This window comes from Meleagris gallopavo, chromosome 5 (genome assembly GCF_000146605.3).
Source record: "Meleagris gallopavo isolate NT-WF06-2002-E0010 breed Aviagen turkey brand Nicholas breeding stock chromosome 5, Turkey_5.1, whole genome shotgun sequence".
In the NCBI taxonomy this organism is placed as follows: domain Eukaryota; kingdom Metazoa; phylum Chordata; class Aves; order Galliformes; family Phasianidae; genus Meleagris; species Meleagris gallopavo.
In genome coordinates, this window is record NC_015015.2 from 31038732 (window position 1) to 31057237 (window position 18506).

Here is an 18506-nt window from a genome sequence, read left to right on the forward strand (position 1 = left end):
TACTACCATGTTTAATTCTAACTGAAAGTGGAATGCAGAATTTAATTTACACAAGTTTCGTGCCAGTCATGGTGCTGGAAAGCACTCATTGTAGAATCTGTCATAAGAAATAAACACTGTAAAATCTTATTAAATATTAATTCATTAATAATGTTTTACCTCCTATTAAGAAGTGGTATTTCTATTTTTTCCCCTACAGTTCAACTGAACAGGAGAAGAAAACAATAGAAGTGAATTTACTTATTATTTTAAAATCCTAAAATTTTTAAACATGAATAAAAATAGACTAGTGACAAACTAAGTGGAAAACACAATTCATTGTATTACTTTGTCTCATCGATAGGGGAACATCTGACAAGTTGCTGAAATGAGCATGCAGGTCATTCAAAATACAAATCTACATCTGAGGCTTCTATTAGGCCTAATTTTTACCTGTAATATTGTCCCATTCTGTCAAACAAATAGAAGTTGTATATAAATTTTTATCTTTCATGGCTTTATTGATAATAAATCATGTATAATAAAGTACATTTATTTTTATGAAATTCTTCTTTCTTAGGACATTAGGATTCTTAGGATATCTTAGATTTGAACTGATACAATCAAAGCTTTTGTAATAACAAATGCAGATACAGCTACATTTCAATTTCTTGCAATCTCACTTTGTATTACATTGTAAGCATTCCAATAAGTAGGCTTATAATAACAATACAGTAAAAAAAATAATAAACCCAAAGGACAAAACTATTAAATGATTATTTCTATTCAGCAGTTCTTGCCTCTTACCACAGGTTAAGTCATTTAAAATTACAATAAAGCAGTGTAGGTACACACCTACCAAAAAAAAAAAAGAAAAGAAAAGAAAGAAAGAAATAGAAATATGTGTGTACTTAAATCTGAACTCATCACATAGATTTAAATTTTTCCCTTTCTTTTGTTGATAGAACATAATTCCCAGCTGGTTATTTCATGAGAAGATAGGTCAAATAACTCCAAATACCTCAAAAACTTTCTTTGCTTAGAGAAATGAAATTGAATTTTACATCATCATGACAAAATTATTTTGCTTTCCTCATTAATAAATAGCATTCTAATACAATAATGCTTTTTATGACAATAATTTATGACTCAAACAAAACCCAACTCATATACTCTCATCAGATTTATAAAAGCCAGACAGTCTGAGGATTCTTTTTTTTCCCTTTCTCAGTAGCCAGCTGAGGATGGATGATAATAAATGATCTCTGAAGATGATGTTACGGTTATCTGTAAATATTTCAATAGGCTAGCTGCACCCATTCCTCAATGCCATATTAAAAAGTAACATTATTATGGCAGTGGAGCACTAACTTCTCTAAGAAAAAAAGGAAAACTGAAGAATCTGCCATCTCACCAGTTCCCTCATCTAGAAAATACTGGAACAAGGGAAGAAATTAAAAAAAAAAATCACATTCAGAAACTTAACATTCTTCGATGTCAATTTACTTACCCCTTCACTGGCATTATCCCCTGTGTTGGTCAGCATCTCTTGAAGGGCTCTTACAGACAGAGACTGTTCAAGGACAAAGTTACAGATGCAAAGGTCTGGAGGAACATACTGTAAAAAAAATTTAAAACAATGTAAGAACAAAAGAGCAGAGTATAATAAACGTGATGAAAAGTTTATTTGAAACCATGTATTTTGATTTTAACATCTGTTTTTCTGCTGGATTTTTTTGTTTGTTTTTGAGATGCATGCAACCTCCTTTTAACAAAATAACATAAATCCACTCTTCAGAATTTGTCACTACAGTAACTTTACATTTGCTAGAATTGTATTTATAAAATAATAGAATGGCTTGGGTTGGAAGATACCTCAAAGATTATCTAGTTCCAATACTGCATAAAATTTATACCATGAAAATTATATTTGTTCTCTGATATCATTGGAAAAAAAAAAGAAAATGTGGATGATATTATCTGATGTATAAAGCTTAAACTCTGAATATATTTACAGATGCTCCTAAACATCAAAGACTCAGAATCCTATGATTTAATAACATAACCTATTTTAGAGACCTTCTTGAATTCTTGTTGATTCTGTTGAATCAACAATGACTGCTGATTTTGAAACATCAAACTTTAATTCAAAAAGGAATAGCATCATTTTCCATCTGTTAACATTAATATGCCCAATAAAAGACGTTTATGTGGAAAAAAAAAAAAATCTCAGTGGGAATCTTATCACTGTATATAAATACCTGACAGGACATTATAAAGCCAAACTACTCTGTGGCACCATTGAAAAGACAAGAGGAAATTGACACATGCTGAAATTCAAGAAATTCCATCCGAGTGTGAGAAAATAATGTTTTTACCATGAGCATGGTCAAACACTGGAACAGGTTGCTCAGAGAAGCTGTAGAATCATTTTCCTTGGAAGTGTTTAAACCCTAACTGGACAGTGTTTTGAGCAATATGGTCTGGATGAACCTATGCTGAAGAAGAAGTTGGACTTGGTGATCTCTATAGGTATTCTCCAACCTCAAAAATTCTGTAGTTTGTGACTTAATGATACAGATCATGCATTTTAAAGTTGAAATATGATTTAGGAATTTTTAAATCAGTGTGAGAGAATAAAATTCTTGATAAAGATGTTTTTTGAAAAGGTGAGAAGGGAAAGAAGATATACTTAAACACAATACAGAAAGCAAATCAACAACCACGGTTGGTTCTGTACAAAATTCTTCTTTGTTCTCAGTTATGACTATCAGTTTAGAGATCTCTCTGGTTAGCTCTTTCAAAATGGTTACATTATAAGCTCTGTGAACCTCTTAAATTTAAACAAACTTCATAAGCTCATATGATAGTATCTGTTGCTAAAGCACGAATGTGAAGAAGTTCCATGGAATTGTACAGTAACATGTTTCTCCTTTTCTTAGACTAGGATGAGGAAACACACTATCTTCCACGTTGTGGGGAAGAAAAGGATCTGGGGGTATTGGTCAAAGCTCAGCTAAATGTGAACCAACAGTGTGTGTGCCCACATGGCTCAGAAGACCAATGGCATCCTGGCTTGTATCAGAAATAGTGCTGCCAGCAAAAGCAAGGAAGTGACAGTCCCTCTGCACTCAGCGCTGATGATGCTGCACCTCAAGTACTATGTTCAGTTTTGGGTCTGTTATTACAAGAAAGACATCATGGCCCTAGAGTGTGTCCAGAGAAGGGCAGTGAAGCTGTGAGGGGTCTGAAGCACAGCTCTTATGAGGAACAGTTGAGGCAGCTGGGATTGTTTAGCCAAGAGAAGATGAGGCTCAGGGGAGACTTTATTGCTCTTATAGAGGTGACAAGGTAAGGTTTGGCCTCTTCTCCTGTATAATCAGTGACAGGACTAGAGGGAATGTCCTCAAGTTGAGCCAGAAAAGATTCAGTTTGGATGTTAGGAAACATTTATTCTCTGGAAGACTGGTCAGGTGGCTGGAATGGGTTGCCCAGGGAGGTGCTCAAGAAATGTTTAGATGCTGTACTATGTGGCATGGTTCAGTGGGAAAATATTGGTGGTAGGTGGATTGTTGAACTGGATGATCTTGGAGGTGTTTTCTAACCTTGATGATTCTATGATTCTATCAGAAATACATACGCCACATTACAGTTGAGTTGTCAATTACTAAACAATTCCCAATTGTTCAAGAATTTTAAGACAACAGTTTACCTTCATCATGTGAAAGATAATTGATCATTTGTAAAATATATATACTTCAAATGATCACAAATAACCACTTGGAATGCAAAGAAATGCAAGTTTATCAGTAGTAAGTTTTTGCATATGAGTTAAAGAAAGACTTCTTATACTGCATAACAAACACTTTGGATTTAACCTAGTCATAATACCTAGACTAAAAATAGAACAACAGAGCAGCATTTCAGTAGAAAAGATGCAGAGAACTCTAGAAAACAGAAGGAGAAATATATGTTCAGGAAGAAAATAAGTAAACATACAAAACAAAGAAAAGTAACAGGATACAGAGAGTAAGCAGAACAGAGGGAGTAGGTCCTGAAACTACCCTTGTTCTTAATGCTTTGCTTTAGTACAGGTCTCATGTTTCATCTCCTCCTTTCTCATGTCAAGCTCCTCCTTCTATTCTATTTTTTCTGTTCTTCCTTAATCTTTTTTTGTTTCCCCTTTGACAGCTGTTATCCTCACAACTTTTAAGTTACTTAATAACTATCCCAACTTTCTGCTTAATCAACATGATTAGAAGTAACAGTTAACATCAGTAATTAACAGGTGACAGTGCTTCTGAAAGTAGTCCAGTATATATAGAGAGAGAGAGAGAGAGAGAGCGCGCAAGATAATTGAAACTATGGCCATAAAGTGAAGCTTTTAATTGAACTTAAATCTTAATAAGAGACTGAAGATATACTCTTGAAAATACAAAGCATTTCAGGTACAGAATTAAGACTAGTGGCTATGACTGTTAATAAATAAGTATGCCTCAAAGTACTTCTAGAATCTCTAAAAAAAATCGTGTGTTGTAGTCACAGAAAGACAAGAATACAAAGAGTACATCTAACATCACAGTAAAGAAACTGCAATTAAATATACTAATGTATAAGTAAGTTAACAGTCGTTGATCAATTACATCAGCTGAGAGAATCTACTTCTTACTTTAGCTTCTGACGTTGGTTCCAAAAAGCACAAGCGATTTCCAAGTCCCTCAGCTGCCAAGCAAAACTTCCTTTGTTCTTTGTGAATACTGGAAACACACTGAAGTACTACTTCGTCATCCTGTCACAACACAAGGGAGAACGGAAAAAAAAATAAATATTTGGAAGTTACATACACTAAAGTTACACCCATGCTAAGGACTGGAAGACAGAATCTCTTGAAATTTAATGCATTATATTTCTATAATTGCTAAATATATGTACATATAGGTTGTATTTATGTGTATATACATAGTTGCACACATTTGTATTCAAGAAAGCATCAAAGTATCATGGAGCTTATATCTCCAGGATTTTGAGAAGTGTTCTGTTCCTTTAACAGTGCCAGCTAGTGTCACAAAAAAAAATTAAAAAATAATTAAAATATATATATATTTCTTTATTTACCGCAGCATGTCCTCTGATGCACAAACTTAACTTCAAAAGTCTCATTTAGTTTTGAAACCTTGTACAGCCAAAGATCCAAGTGCCATTTTTCAAGTGACTACTGAAATGAATAAGAAGTTTCTCTTTCATAAGAAAATGTTTCAGACATATTTTGAGAATGAGTGTGGAAAAAGCGAGGTACAACAGCCTGATTGTTTAGTTCTCGTAATTATACCAAACTTTTACAAACTAGTACATAATGCAATGTTCAAGATACTTACAATGTGACAAGCCCTTATTTACCACTTAACATGTGATACTAAACTTGATATAAGCATGTCAAATTAGATTATTTTTAGTGTTCAACTGTGCCGTACTTGTAAGCAGAAATAAAACATACACCTTAATTTCCAATGCTTGCTCACTAATCAAGAGTAAGACCAGTCATAGAATAGCATATAAAACAAATTATTTTTTATGCAGATATTTAAGTGTTCACCAAAATACACCACCTTAGAAATTTTTAAGGGGGTGGAAGATGACAAAACAAGAGCAATATGATATGTCAGTGTCCTATCCAGCTATGCTATACTTGTGTCAATTATTATACTCAAAGCAGATACAGAACAGCCGCCTGAACTAAGAGATCACTTGAACAATTACATTCTAAAAACAGCACTTCTTTTTCCAGTCTATTATGCAACTGAAATATTATGACAGGAGAACAACTACTAACACTTGGAATAAAAGGTTGAAGTGACAAAATAAATTTCACCAAAGGAATTAAGTGAAGTGCCCTTTAAAATAAAAATTCAAAAGTAGTTTTTTCACTTGTGTTGTTCCTCACATGTGGGGAAGTTATGTGGCTTTCTTTTAAGTAACACTTAACTGCCTGCTTACTGCTACTACTAAAATGGATAGCTATTACATTTAAGACTAACCAATCAGCAGTTACTGACAGTATCTCCTTATCTAGCTTCGCACACTAGTGAATGACATTTTAAACTGTACTGTATGGAAATTCATCAATTGTATATATTAAAAATCGAAAAGCTAACATCTGTGGTAAATTAGGAAGTAAGCAGAATTATTTAAGTAATGCTCAAACAATTCATTTTCTTTTCTCTGCTATTTCTCCACCAATTTCTGTAATTCTCAGAAATTCTCAGCTTACAAATTTAGAAGTAAAAAAACATTCATAAGCACCATAAGTTGGAAAAAAACCCATAGTAAATAAAATACTATTACTTCTCTCTCTAAATGAACTTTTCAAAGTTGAATCAGAAGTATATATATTTGGAGAAGTATGTATCAGAAGTATATATTTTTGGAGAAAAATCGGAACAAAGTATAAGATTAAAATAAAAACATTTAAATCATTTTTAATCAGCTGTTTCCTGTATTAACCTTAGAGGATACACATTTCACAGATCTGAAAAGAATAAAATACTAAAATGTGAATTTATAAATACCAAGGATTAGAATAAAATTGAGATTTGCACTTTTCAATGGCAACACTAAATGACTTATGCACAGCTGTAACTGTACTTGTCCTCATCTACTATGCTTAAGTATTCTTCATTCCACACACTGTGCACACACAGTATTTCTACTGAAATTTCAGATTTTTTCCAAGCCCTTTACAAGCCTTGTTGCCCTTCTCTAGACCTGCTCCAGCATCTAAATGCCCTTTCTGTACTGAGGTGCCCAAAACTGAACACAGTACTCGAGGTGGGGTCTCACCAGTGCCAAGTACAGGGGCAGGATGACTTCCCTAATCCTGCTCACCACACCATTCCTGATACAAGTCAGGATGCCACTAGCACTCTTGACCACCTGGGCACACTACTGGCTAATATTCAGCTGACTGCCAAGGTCCCTTTCTTTCAGGCAGCTTTCTAGTCATTCCTCCCCACACTTTACGGTTGCCTGGGGTTGTTGTGACCAAAATACAGGACCTGGCACTTTGCACTATTGAAACTCATACAGTTTATCTTGGCCCAGAGATCCAGTCTATCCAGGTCCCTCTGTAGTGCAGATCAACATTCCCTCCCAACCTGGGAGACTTATTGCAGGTGCACTTCAACAGCAATGCATTAAGAAGCATGCAATCCACATAATTAAAAAAAAAAAAAAGACTTTTTTTTAATAATTGAGCCACAGCTCAGTGATTCATTATAGTATTTAATCTCAGGTTTCAAGCCATCTTTCTCCTCAGATTTTATAATAATGGTAAATTTAAATTGAGAGTATTGCCATGTGGTAATTAGCCAAAACATATAAAACTGATTTTAATTAAATCAATGACTTCACTTGCTGCAAAATGAATCAGTGATCAAGAAGAATTGATGCACTGCAGGCATGACTTTGCTTCTGCTTAGTTCAATCATTTTTCAACTCTAGATTTGAGAATAAATGTACTTTTACAGCTGCTGAAATTGCTTCTTTATTTATGTAGCATATATATCCAATATTTAAGAATTATAATCAGTAAGATAATATGTTTAAGTTTGTATAGAAGCTGTATTCAACAATAAACTTGTGTCACATTAAGAAGCACAAAACCATCAACATCTTAAACACACGCATGCACATCAACATTTTTTTATAAAATGCTCAAATTTTGCTAGAAAATCATTCACTACATTTCATTTGTTACCTACTGATTCAACAACAGATTTACAACCTTACTGTTCTCTATACTCAATAATGAAAATGAACTGATAAAATTGACAGTAAAAACACCTGCAGAAACACAATCAGGTTTGTTGTTAAAACTTGTAAATTCCAGAAAGTAGCTGCTTCCCAAAAGAAGTATGCATATTTTTCTTATATTTTACTCACAGCTGCACATAAACGTTGAAGCACATGAACCACTAACTCAAAGACAAAGCTAGTGTGGAACTGTTCAAAAGTACACTCTCTATAACTAAAAGCAAACAAGCCTCAAAACTCCTGTTTTCTATGGTGAAACAAGCAATCCTACACCAAGTTGATGCCCTTCACAGCCCTGACTACCACGACACTGTTACACTTGCCAAATAAAGATCACTGTTGCAAAAACTGCTCACAATGAAAATGCAGAGCCATCTTCCCTCTTTGATAGAAAATAACCTACTCGTATATATCTTACTGTATCACAAACCGTAGGACAGATGCAAGCAAACATGCTGATTAACATTTGAGCACTAGCTAGAGAATACTTTCTCCACAGGTCTGCATTCATTCCATGTTTTCAGGAATGATCTTGCAGAACACATATAATTCACCAGAAAACTGCCTTCTAAAACTGCTGCATTCTTCTCATCAAATAAGGAATTACAGTCAGAGCTGAAAATGCTCCAACTACTACAGGAGATGGGGTTGGTAAACTCATCAGTGCCCAACGCTTCCTTAGGTTCAATGGTCTCACTGCAAAGTTGTCTCCAAGCACTTGTATTTTCTGCAAAAGTTAGTCCAAAATGCAAAGATAAAGTGCATAGCTATTGTAAAAATAGGTTCAAAATAGGATTTTCTAAAAATCCAATATAGAAAACACAATCTTTTGCCCTTTTAAAAAATAATCTTAGTCTTCTAGCTGAGAGACAAATGACTATTGCTATTTTCAAGCTGGAACTTGAACAAGAGTGCTGCCCCTAGGATATGAATCTGGATTTTCCTCTCCCAGAGAAAAAATAAAACATGCACACACATACAAAAAGAAAAAAGAAACAAAGTAAATGAAAAACAACAAAAAACTCACCTCCAACTCTCCTGAACTTGACTAAATTAGAAGAATCTTAAGCAAGGGAGAGTGAGGCATGGCTGAAATTACAATAGAGGAATGCATAAACGCTTGCTGGAGTGTAACATTCGGTAGAGGTTAGCAACTTAGTTTTGCTAAGATCTAGACTGCATTGCGCCTGGTAGGGGCGAGGACTTCAAGGTGGCAAGAATTTCTTATGCTGCTTATGATTTCTATGCAATTACCCAGGATTCATAGAATGGACTGGGTGGAAAAGGACCATAATGATCATCTAGTTTCAACCCCCTTGCCACAGGCAGGGCCATCAACCATCAGATCAGGCTGCCCAGAGCCACATCCAGCCTGCCTTGAATGCCTCCAGGGATGGGGCATCCACAACCTCCTTGGGCAACCTGTTCCAGGCATCACCACCCTTTGCCTGAAAAACTTCCTCCTAAATTCAAGGTGGATGAACACATCATTTTCAGGACAGAAAATTTTCAGCCCCAAGTATGGCTTATGAACATCAAGTGGCTAGCCCCTCCATCAGACCTCTGCCTGTCCAGTCTCCCCCTGCTTCTATATAGAATTCAAGCTCACAACCTTCTCAGCTCAGCTTTAGAAAAACTGAATTCCTGTGTTTGTTTTGAGGGCAGTTCCTACTAGTTCCATTTAATAGTAGTAAGTTCCTGCATCACAACAGTTGATGAAAATTATCTTCATGTCACACACAGCCTGTCTTTTGCAGGCAGAAAAGTCTTAGCCTAGACAGTTGTTCCTCATCTAATCACACATCTGACCTTTCCTTGAATCTTTTCCCATTCTAATATTTTGTTTTTTTTAAAAAAAAACATAGTAACCAAATTTCATATGCAACTATTTGGACTAAATAATAAAAAGAGCAGCTAAGAAAGACAGGACTGTTTGCTCAAGAGAAGCCAGCTTTGTAAGTAAGGAATATGTTGTAAGGACAACAGTCACAATTAAAAGAAAAATAATCAGTAAATATGAATGTGAGCACAGTCAAACAGTAGAGCAGGTTGTACAGACTGGTTATAGAGTACCCTGCTTAAAATGTAACTGGACAGTGAGTAACCTGCTCTAGTGTCCTGTTCAACCTCAGTGATTCTGTGGTTTAATGAAATAAAAGAATATTAAATTAGGGGTATGATAAAAAGTTTATAAACATATAAAAAGCTATGCCAAGATCATAGAGAATACTATGTTTCTCACGCGCAAGATAGAATTACCAGTATAAAAGACTGTAGCAAGATACAGGCTGGTTATTAGAAAAGCTTGAGGATATCAGAGTGCTAAAACTGACCCTGTGTAGGGAGTGGAGTTTGTTTAAAAAACGTTATATCAACATCTGTGGATGTACTGTCACCTGGGTATGGTCTGACTTTTCTTTGATAAGGGAATATATGCCCTATAAGGTCTCTTAAAGCGTAGCTTTTCTAACATCCCATAATCTTTATGTAAGCTTTCTTGTCTACTGTATGCTCAAACATGCTTTAGATAGTTGTTAGAGTCCACAGCTTAGGTCAGTATCTGGGTTGACACTGACTTAAGGAAGTTTTTGCTCAGCAATTTTCACATTCACTAGGTTAAAATGACATTTTACTTCTGAACAGTTTTCATACGACTTTAAGAAGTTGGGGGGGAAAAAAAAGGTGCGTCCAACTCTGTTTTCATGTATACACGTATATGTATACGTATATACACATTACATATATACATATTACATATGCACATATATATATATAAGCACAAAGAGAGACAAAAGCATTTGACATGAAATGTAGCAAAGAGAAACATGAAGAAATATTTTTCACTTAAAAGTCTTCAAGGTTAAATCTTTAATAGTTCCATAATTTTCCTTCTATTGGAAAATTATTAAGAGCTTCAAGTTTTAATAAGAACAGTCAGATTTTGACAGACAGCATCTAAGAAATAGTTATGATTCTTAGATTAATCTCATATCTATTGATGTACATTTATAATTGCCTGTTCTTATAAAACATTGTCTGAATGTTTGCATGCTACTGACTTAAGAGGAATGCCATAAACTGAAATGTACTTCTGCTGAGCACTTGGATTGTTCTTAAATGGTTTAGAGAACTGGTAAGACTTCATCCTGTTTAATTGGTTAAACAGGTTCACACTGCAGCATTATAAAATGCATTACAGTGGAAAATTTTCCACATGCCACAGACTAATTTTATAATCTTTCATGGTTATTACATTCTAATGGTCTTTATCAGAGTTCGATTCACAGTTTCAAAATTAAGGATACAATAATGTTTTTTTTTTCAGCTTTGCTGCTGGTGTTAGCATTAGCCAAAACTTTGCTTCCTCAAAAGTGGAAGAAGTGTGCTTCATAGTAGTAGAATTCTCAAACATTTTCCACATTGTCAATCACTTTGTTGTCTCACATCATATCAGCAAAACAGATACTTTCTTTTTCCAGAACTTTCAATTCTGTTTACAAGTTAGAGCAGTTACATTTTGCCAAACTGCTAGAAGGATACTTTTTTGGCAGTATTCACTTATAGTATTGAAAATCTTTTTCCCAGTGACTGATCATTTACTTACTATTTCTACTATTACTATTAGTAAACTAATATTAGAAATATTGTTTACTAATATATATACTCAAGCACTCAAGCAAAGTTTATGAAACAAAAAAGGTTCATGTGATGTTTTTCATTCTTGCAATGTTTATACAGCTATGCTGCAATATAATTGAGATTTCTTTAGGATCTCCAAGATGTGCATGCCAAACAAATATTTTGGTCCCAAAATAGAGACATTACGGCCAAGCTGTTGAATTAGGAGGAGGTCACGTAAATGTATTATAAGCTTTTCTTTGCTTTTAACATCTATATACAATCTGTCTGGCAAACGCTATGTGGTAAGTCACACAGTGTTTGCCAGTCACATAACAAAGGGGTACCTAGGCACAACTGTCATGTTGCAAGCCATCACAAAACAGAAAGCAAATTATGAAAATCAGCCTCCAGGACAAACCTTAAACCAGTGGTAGTAGCAGGCAGCTGGTTTCTCAGCACACTTCCAGTATTTGCAACCAGTTGCTTTTAAACTTCTTTTTAAAAACTTAAAAGCCTTTCTTCCCTCAGTAAGTACACAAATTTCCCTTTGTAAATGCAGTCAGTTCACTACATATGGATCTTTATGATGACAGCAATTATTTGATGGAAATTCATGAAACGCCATCTGACAGTTCTCAGGAGACTTTAAAAATAGAACAGGGGTTTCCGTTGTCAGTCTACTCCCTCAGCAGTGGCTGGATCAAAGCCTGATCTCAACTTTGGAACATACTTACATATCTTATATCAGGTCATCAGCAAAGCAAAATAAGCAAGTCATCAGACAGCAATAAAAGTAGAATGTATACCTTTACACTCCTGTTAATATTTCTGAATGAAATGCTTTAGAAAATGGAATGTGAGAGCCATTGCCTAAGAAAAAAAAAAGGACTATTTGGATATCTTCTGGAATAATTTCACTATAATTCCTTTACATTTTGTTAAGTATACCATTTTCTGCAAATTTGCAAGCATCCAGCAGGTACCATTGATAGGCAAGATCAACAAGGTTGATGCACATATATATGAAATAACTTGAGTTTCTACTGTGGTGCATTATCTGTTTCCTACACCTTTTTTTTTTTTTCCCCTTAATTTTTTTTTTCTGTAAAACCCCTCCTCTTCAGTAGTTCTAATATACAAAGAGTCTTACAAAGTATTTCACTATTAACCATTTTGCTTCTTTTTTCAGTATTTCAAAAAGGTTGTCAATGAGGTATTTACAATTTGATGTCTTCCTTTTATTTGTACTACTACATTTTTTTCAGTTCTTTGTGGAAAAACATGGGACAGTGTCAATAAATCACACTGAGTAGCAACACTGTAAATAACATCCAAAATATTTATGCATTTTCTGTCCTAAGTGATAAGTGCAAGATATTAAGAATTACCTCTTCAATTTTATACTGCAAGGAAGGCAGCTAAAACAGTCATACAAGTTATACCAGTGACTTTATGCAAATCCATGGCAAAATGAAGTATATCCTCTCCTATTAGGCTAAATCTTGCCCTGCTTTAAAAAATGAAATGACTTTAAGTACATGTTAATTCTTAAAAGGGCAAATTGACTAAAAAACCTGTATGCTCAGTGATGATCAATGAAGTGTTATCAGAAAAGAAGTGTGTATCCTGCTTTAGTACATCAGTGTTACTTAATCATAGTCTTGGGATTCGGATATTTTGCACCTCTGAGAGTCATGACCGTTGATGTAACATTATACAAGCAAATTAAGAAATAATAAGATGTATTAGCTCCTTTGAACGGAGCATTCTTTTGGAGAAAAAATGTGAATACAAGAAATGTAGTCATGCAATAATATTTTGTTTGCTTTTCCCATTTCTTTTACATCCATTACAATAAATTTACTTCTTTTTCAGCAATTAGCTGGCAACCAGAATTAGAATGTAGATGAGGAAAATTTTGATATAATAAATTCAATCTTCAGGGCTTCATTTATACATTTTTTCTGTGTAACAGATGCTCAGAAACATTAATGGAATAGCCACTGTCTTGTATCAATTACATATGAACCAATTTAAAAAAACTTGGCACCTGAAACTAAGAAGGAATCCAAATAGAAGCTATCAGCCTTTTGGAATCTTAATGCATGACCACTACTGGATTAGTAAAGATACCAATAGCAACAAACATTTAGGTCATATCTATTTCAAATGAGAATGGGCATGCACAGCACTTGGCATATTCTTTAAATGGCATGTTCTGTATGCGCGATCACTTATCTTTAAGATATTAATCATAAATATCTCAGATGCTTATTGAACATCACAGTTTGTGAAGAAATGTAAGAAGTAAAATACCTGATATTTTCAGTGACTACTATAAGCAAAAACTTCACTATATTCAGTAATCCTCTACATTTGCTATAGTTTAAAAGAGAAAAAGCATCAGATGCAGGTAACATTCTAGAAGAAATCCTTCAAACAGGATTTGAAGAACAGACATTTTTACCAGCCTTTTTATAAAATATCTGAAAAAGGAAAGAATATCATTGAAAAGATGGCACAGAAATAAAATGTGAATATTCAAGTGCATTTACCTGCTATCCATCACATTCCAAGTATTCACAAATATTTCTCAAGACAGACTATACGAAGCAGCATAATCAGAATTGAGAAAAGTTCTAGCTGGGACAGAGCACAAAAAAAGTATATACCAATCATATCGTCATTGTAGATATCCTCATTAAAATAAAAACAGTGACAAACATCTGCATGGCTGCCTCCCTTGGATAACAATTTTCTAGATGTCTTGCTGTTATCATTACTCCAATAACCAGAAATCTGTAACCAATAGCAGCATTTATAAAAAAAATGACAGCTAAGTCAGCACTCTTCAACAAAATCATTAGATTAGAAACACATTTTTACATTTTAGCCACAGACATTTTATGTCAACCATGCTATTGTTATAATGGACCTATAACTGAGAGTGACTGTAACTAATGTGAATAGAATGACATTTCATAAAATTAAGAAAACATTTCTCACTGTCTATCTAATTGATGTTACAAAGCACAATGAACTTTTTTTTCTCTCATTAATTAGATGGTTGATCTGACAAAGAGAAGTGCACTTAATTTTGTAATTGGCTTGATTTCTAAAGAAATCTCAGTATGACTGTATTTTTCACTGTTTCTATGCCAGATAATAAATTATCAGTGTTCACAAGTGTAAATCTCTTCACAAGGTTCACTTAAAAAAAATCAGTCATTACATCTGTTAGCGAATAAGAGAGGTAAAACTTAAGTTTGGATTTTGTAGATTTTTATCATATGATCACATGAAATGATGTTGAGATTGGACATGAAATGCAGAGACTGCCTAATCCTATCTAATGCTCAAAGCAAAATCAAGAAGAGATGGTGTACGAGAACTGCTGAATCATGGCCTGAACCTCTGATTGATCACCTGAGGCAAGCAATGAGTCAGCCATGGGAGCACAGGTGATGACAATTCACCTGTGCTGCCAGAAGGGGTGGAGCCTGGCTCCACCTCTCCTAGACCCATTTAAGAGCTGACTACCAGTGGGAAAGAATCTCTTCTGGAGATCCCTTCTCTGGAGTTTTGCAGCGAGCCCAGGACGTGGGTGAGCTTTCTATCTATTCTCTTTTTGTTATTATAATCTGCTTTGCCAAACTCTCTTGTTTATTTCATAATTATAACATCTTTATATTCATTGACTATACAGATGGATACTCAAGGACGTCAGCAGTCAGGTTTTGAACAGGTTTTTGAGACTGAGGAACAAAGCACCCAGAAACAAGACTTTAAGTCCTTTTTTCAAGTGATTTGGTGACATAAAGCACAGGGCCCATTGTTTCTTCAGATTTCCTTTTGCTGTGGATACTCATCTGAAGAAACTTCTCCCGTCACCCTTTCAGCCCCTCAACAGATCCATCTCCAGACAGGCTTTGGCTACACTAACTACATCCCTGCATGGTCAGACAGTGTCTCTAAACCCACCCTGGTCACCTGTTCCTGCTTTTACCTCCCATATACTTCTATTTTTTCTTCTTGTTGAAGTTTTGTCAGGAGCTTGTTCCTGATCCAGGCAGGTCTTCTGTCATTTTTGCTTAATTTTTTTGCACATTGGAAATGGTTTGATCCTAATCACGGAAGATACACTCCTCTAAAAATCAACCAGTTTTCCTGTATAATTCTTCCAAGAGGTACCTGCACAGAGACAATCCCAGGATTGTGATCCTGCTTTTGTCTCATTCCCTTCTCTCAGAATCCTCAGTTCCACTATCTCATGGTAACAGCAATCAAAGCTATCGCCAGCTTTCAAGCTCCTGACTAGTAATTCCTCACAGGAAGGTATCAGGTTCAGCAGAGCACCTCTTGCCATTAACTCGTCTATTATCCATGTAAACAGTATTCTTCAGAAACCTCCTGAATTGCTTGTGCCTTACTGTGTTGCGATCCCGGCAGTAGTAGGTAGTTAAGGTCTTCAGGAAAAGTCAGGGCCTGCAATCTAAAGGTTTCATCTTGTGAGTCCTCTGAACTACCTCTCCTCTTCCTAATCAGGCAGTCTGTAAGACACACCACTACATTACCACACACCTCGGTTGGTCCATTAATCCTAACCCATAAATAGAACTCACCCCTGTTCAAAAGCACAGCACCATGCATTCCCACTGCTCTCTTTCATAACAGGCTGTTTCCCCTCTTTTCCTCCTTGCTTCTCCTTCCTAGAAAGCCCATATGCATTAATTGCCATATCCCAGTCAAGTGAGACTGGATACGTTATCTGCATGCATTTTCCACTTGATTAGGCCTTAAGAGTAAACGTACTACTTACACCAAAAAATTTGACATGACATTGAAAGACATGGCATATCAGTCAATCGGATCTGGATTTACTAAGCATACAGTCTCTTAACAAAAAGTGGTATAGAATTCTACTAAGATATTTATTTAGGACAAGTTTTATCGGGTCTAAGTTATGCCAGAAATTACTTTCAGGGAAAGCAAAAACATTAGTCCATGCAAGTTAAACTTCTTTAGCTTTTCAATGCAGGAACACTGGTTAACATTTTGGTTAATAGATTATGTCTAAATCAAGACTCAAATGACTGTTTCTCAAGGGAAAAAGTAAACAGACCTGGATGACTTTTCCAAATATCTAGAGTTGTTGCTGATATCCAAGAAAGATTTGTCGTCAAGTAAAGCTCCCTAACCAGGAATTGCATACGGTCTTGAAGCCATGATACACACTTAAGATTTAGACCACATTCCCTGCAGCAAAATATATTCCTGTCTATATTACTCTGCAACATCTTTCTAATTTCTTAGATCTGAGGCTTCTCTGAATTTACTGCACATCCTCCATATTATTTCTGTCCAGCTTCTCAGCAATTATGAACAGTTTTAGAATAGGTTGCATCTTATCTAGGAGTAAGATCGAAACATCAATATTAGTTCTTGTTTTAAGAACTAAAGAAAAAAGATTCAGTGCAACTTGTGAAAGAAAATGGGTTAAAGGAGACTCCGTATTATGCTGAACACCAGTTAGAACAATTGCAGTCCTTGAAAAAGGCTTCATACAGTAGGAAAAGCTACAGGATTTACAGCATACAGCATATGATCCACATACTTCACCCAGCAAATTTCTTATCCATGGAGCGGAACATCCATTAAATCCATGTCTCTAGAGACAAGAATGTCATATGGACAAAATCAATTGCTTTGCACAAGTTCATGTAGATGACCTCAGTTGCACTTCCCTTATCCATATATAGATAGATAGATATACTTAAATATCTAAATAAATATGTAAACTTATATAAATATTTAATCTTTATATTTATATTCATAGATATGAAAAGCACACGCAAATATTTACGCACATATAGACAGATAAAATTATTCTCTTAAAACCTGAGATTTCAAGTAATAATTAAATAGAAAGAAAAATAAAGGGATGAGGGAAGATCAAACGGGTTAAACACAGAAATATAGACAAGTTCTTCCTGTCCATTTTGTACCTGTTTATCTTGTTTATTTATCTACTTCATTTACTTTTTGACTGATTGCAAATCTAAGCATTGACAAAGTTTTTTTTTCTGTTCTCAGTGAGGCCTTGGTTGTTGCACCACTTAGAAATATTCTTTTCACAAGTTACTACCTAAAAGGTAGTCTCTCAGCTGCATGTTATTTCCAAGTTACTGATGCACCACACTAATAGAAACTTTCCATTCCACCAAGTTCAATGGTTCAGGAAAGGAACAATCTCTCTCCTTTTTTGTCTTGTTCAGTCCACTCCTAACTCAATCACTCTTAAGACAGCTGTAAACAAGTAGTGTCTATCATACACAATTTTTAGGAAATAACTATGTTCTGAAAAAACCAGGTAGCACTGTCATTTGTGCTACCAGTCCTGTTTGAGATTATCATCAGGAAACCTAGCGAAGAAACGCACAGCAGAACACTTACTATAACTTTACTCAGATAAAAAAGTTCAAAAAATTCAGTATGAAATCAAGTGTCTGAAACTAGACAATGTATGAGGAAAAGTTTTAGTACAGTTGAGTCCAGACAAGCTCAAATGCTTGGAAATAAACAAGCACTAAAATGGCTAGTAAGGTTATTGGTGAGCAATCTATCCTTTATGACTCATGTTTGCAACACTGAGATGTTACTAAATCTAGGATGATAAAGATATGAAAATGACAGCCTCTACAGCTGCTGTGTTTTTATATACCCTCGCACACAGTATTTTACTATGTGTATTTTCCTGATTTTCTATTTTTATGCTTTCTATTTCATGCAAAGACTAGTATGCTTAAAAATACCAGACATAGAGCTACTCAGTGAGAGTAACAAGAGGATAAAAATTAGAGCACACAAAAAAATAACCAGTTTTGATAAGTTACATGGAAAGAACACTGCAGCAATTTCCTAACACAAACAAGCTCAAAATAGATGACAAATGATGAAAATCATCGCAAAACAGCAGCATGGAGAAAATCTTTTCAAATTAATGCACCTAGCATCACCTTTGCCCTGATGAAGTTGTACTTACTTTTCACACCTTGGCCTGGATTGATGAATTTCCTTGCTCTGCTGAATTTTTTTTT

General features: G+C 34.9%; 1 protein-coding gene across 1 annotated transcript in view; it reads right to left on the reverse strand.

Moving 5' to 3' along the window:
• LOC100544338 (ryanodine receptor 3-like) overlaps nucleotides 1-18506 on the reverse strand; it is an 85189-nt gene that overhangs the window by 40746 nt on the left and 25937 nt on the right. The window contains exons 14-15 of the mRNA XM_031553762.1: nucleotides 4649-4768; nucleotides 1490-1597 (exon numbers count right to left, since the gene is read on the reverse strand). Coding sequence (XP_031409622.1) covers nucleotides 1490-1597; nucleotides 4649-4768 — 228 coding nt within the window. The remainder of the gene's footprint in view (nucleotides 1-1489; nucleotides 1598-4648; nucleotides 4769-18506) is intronic.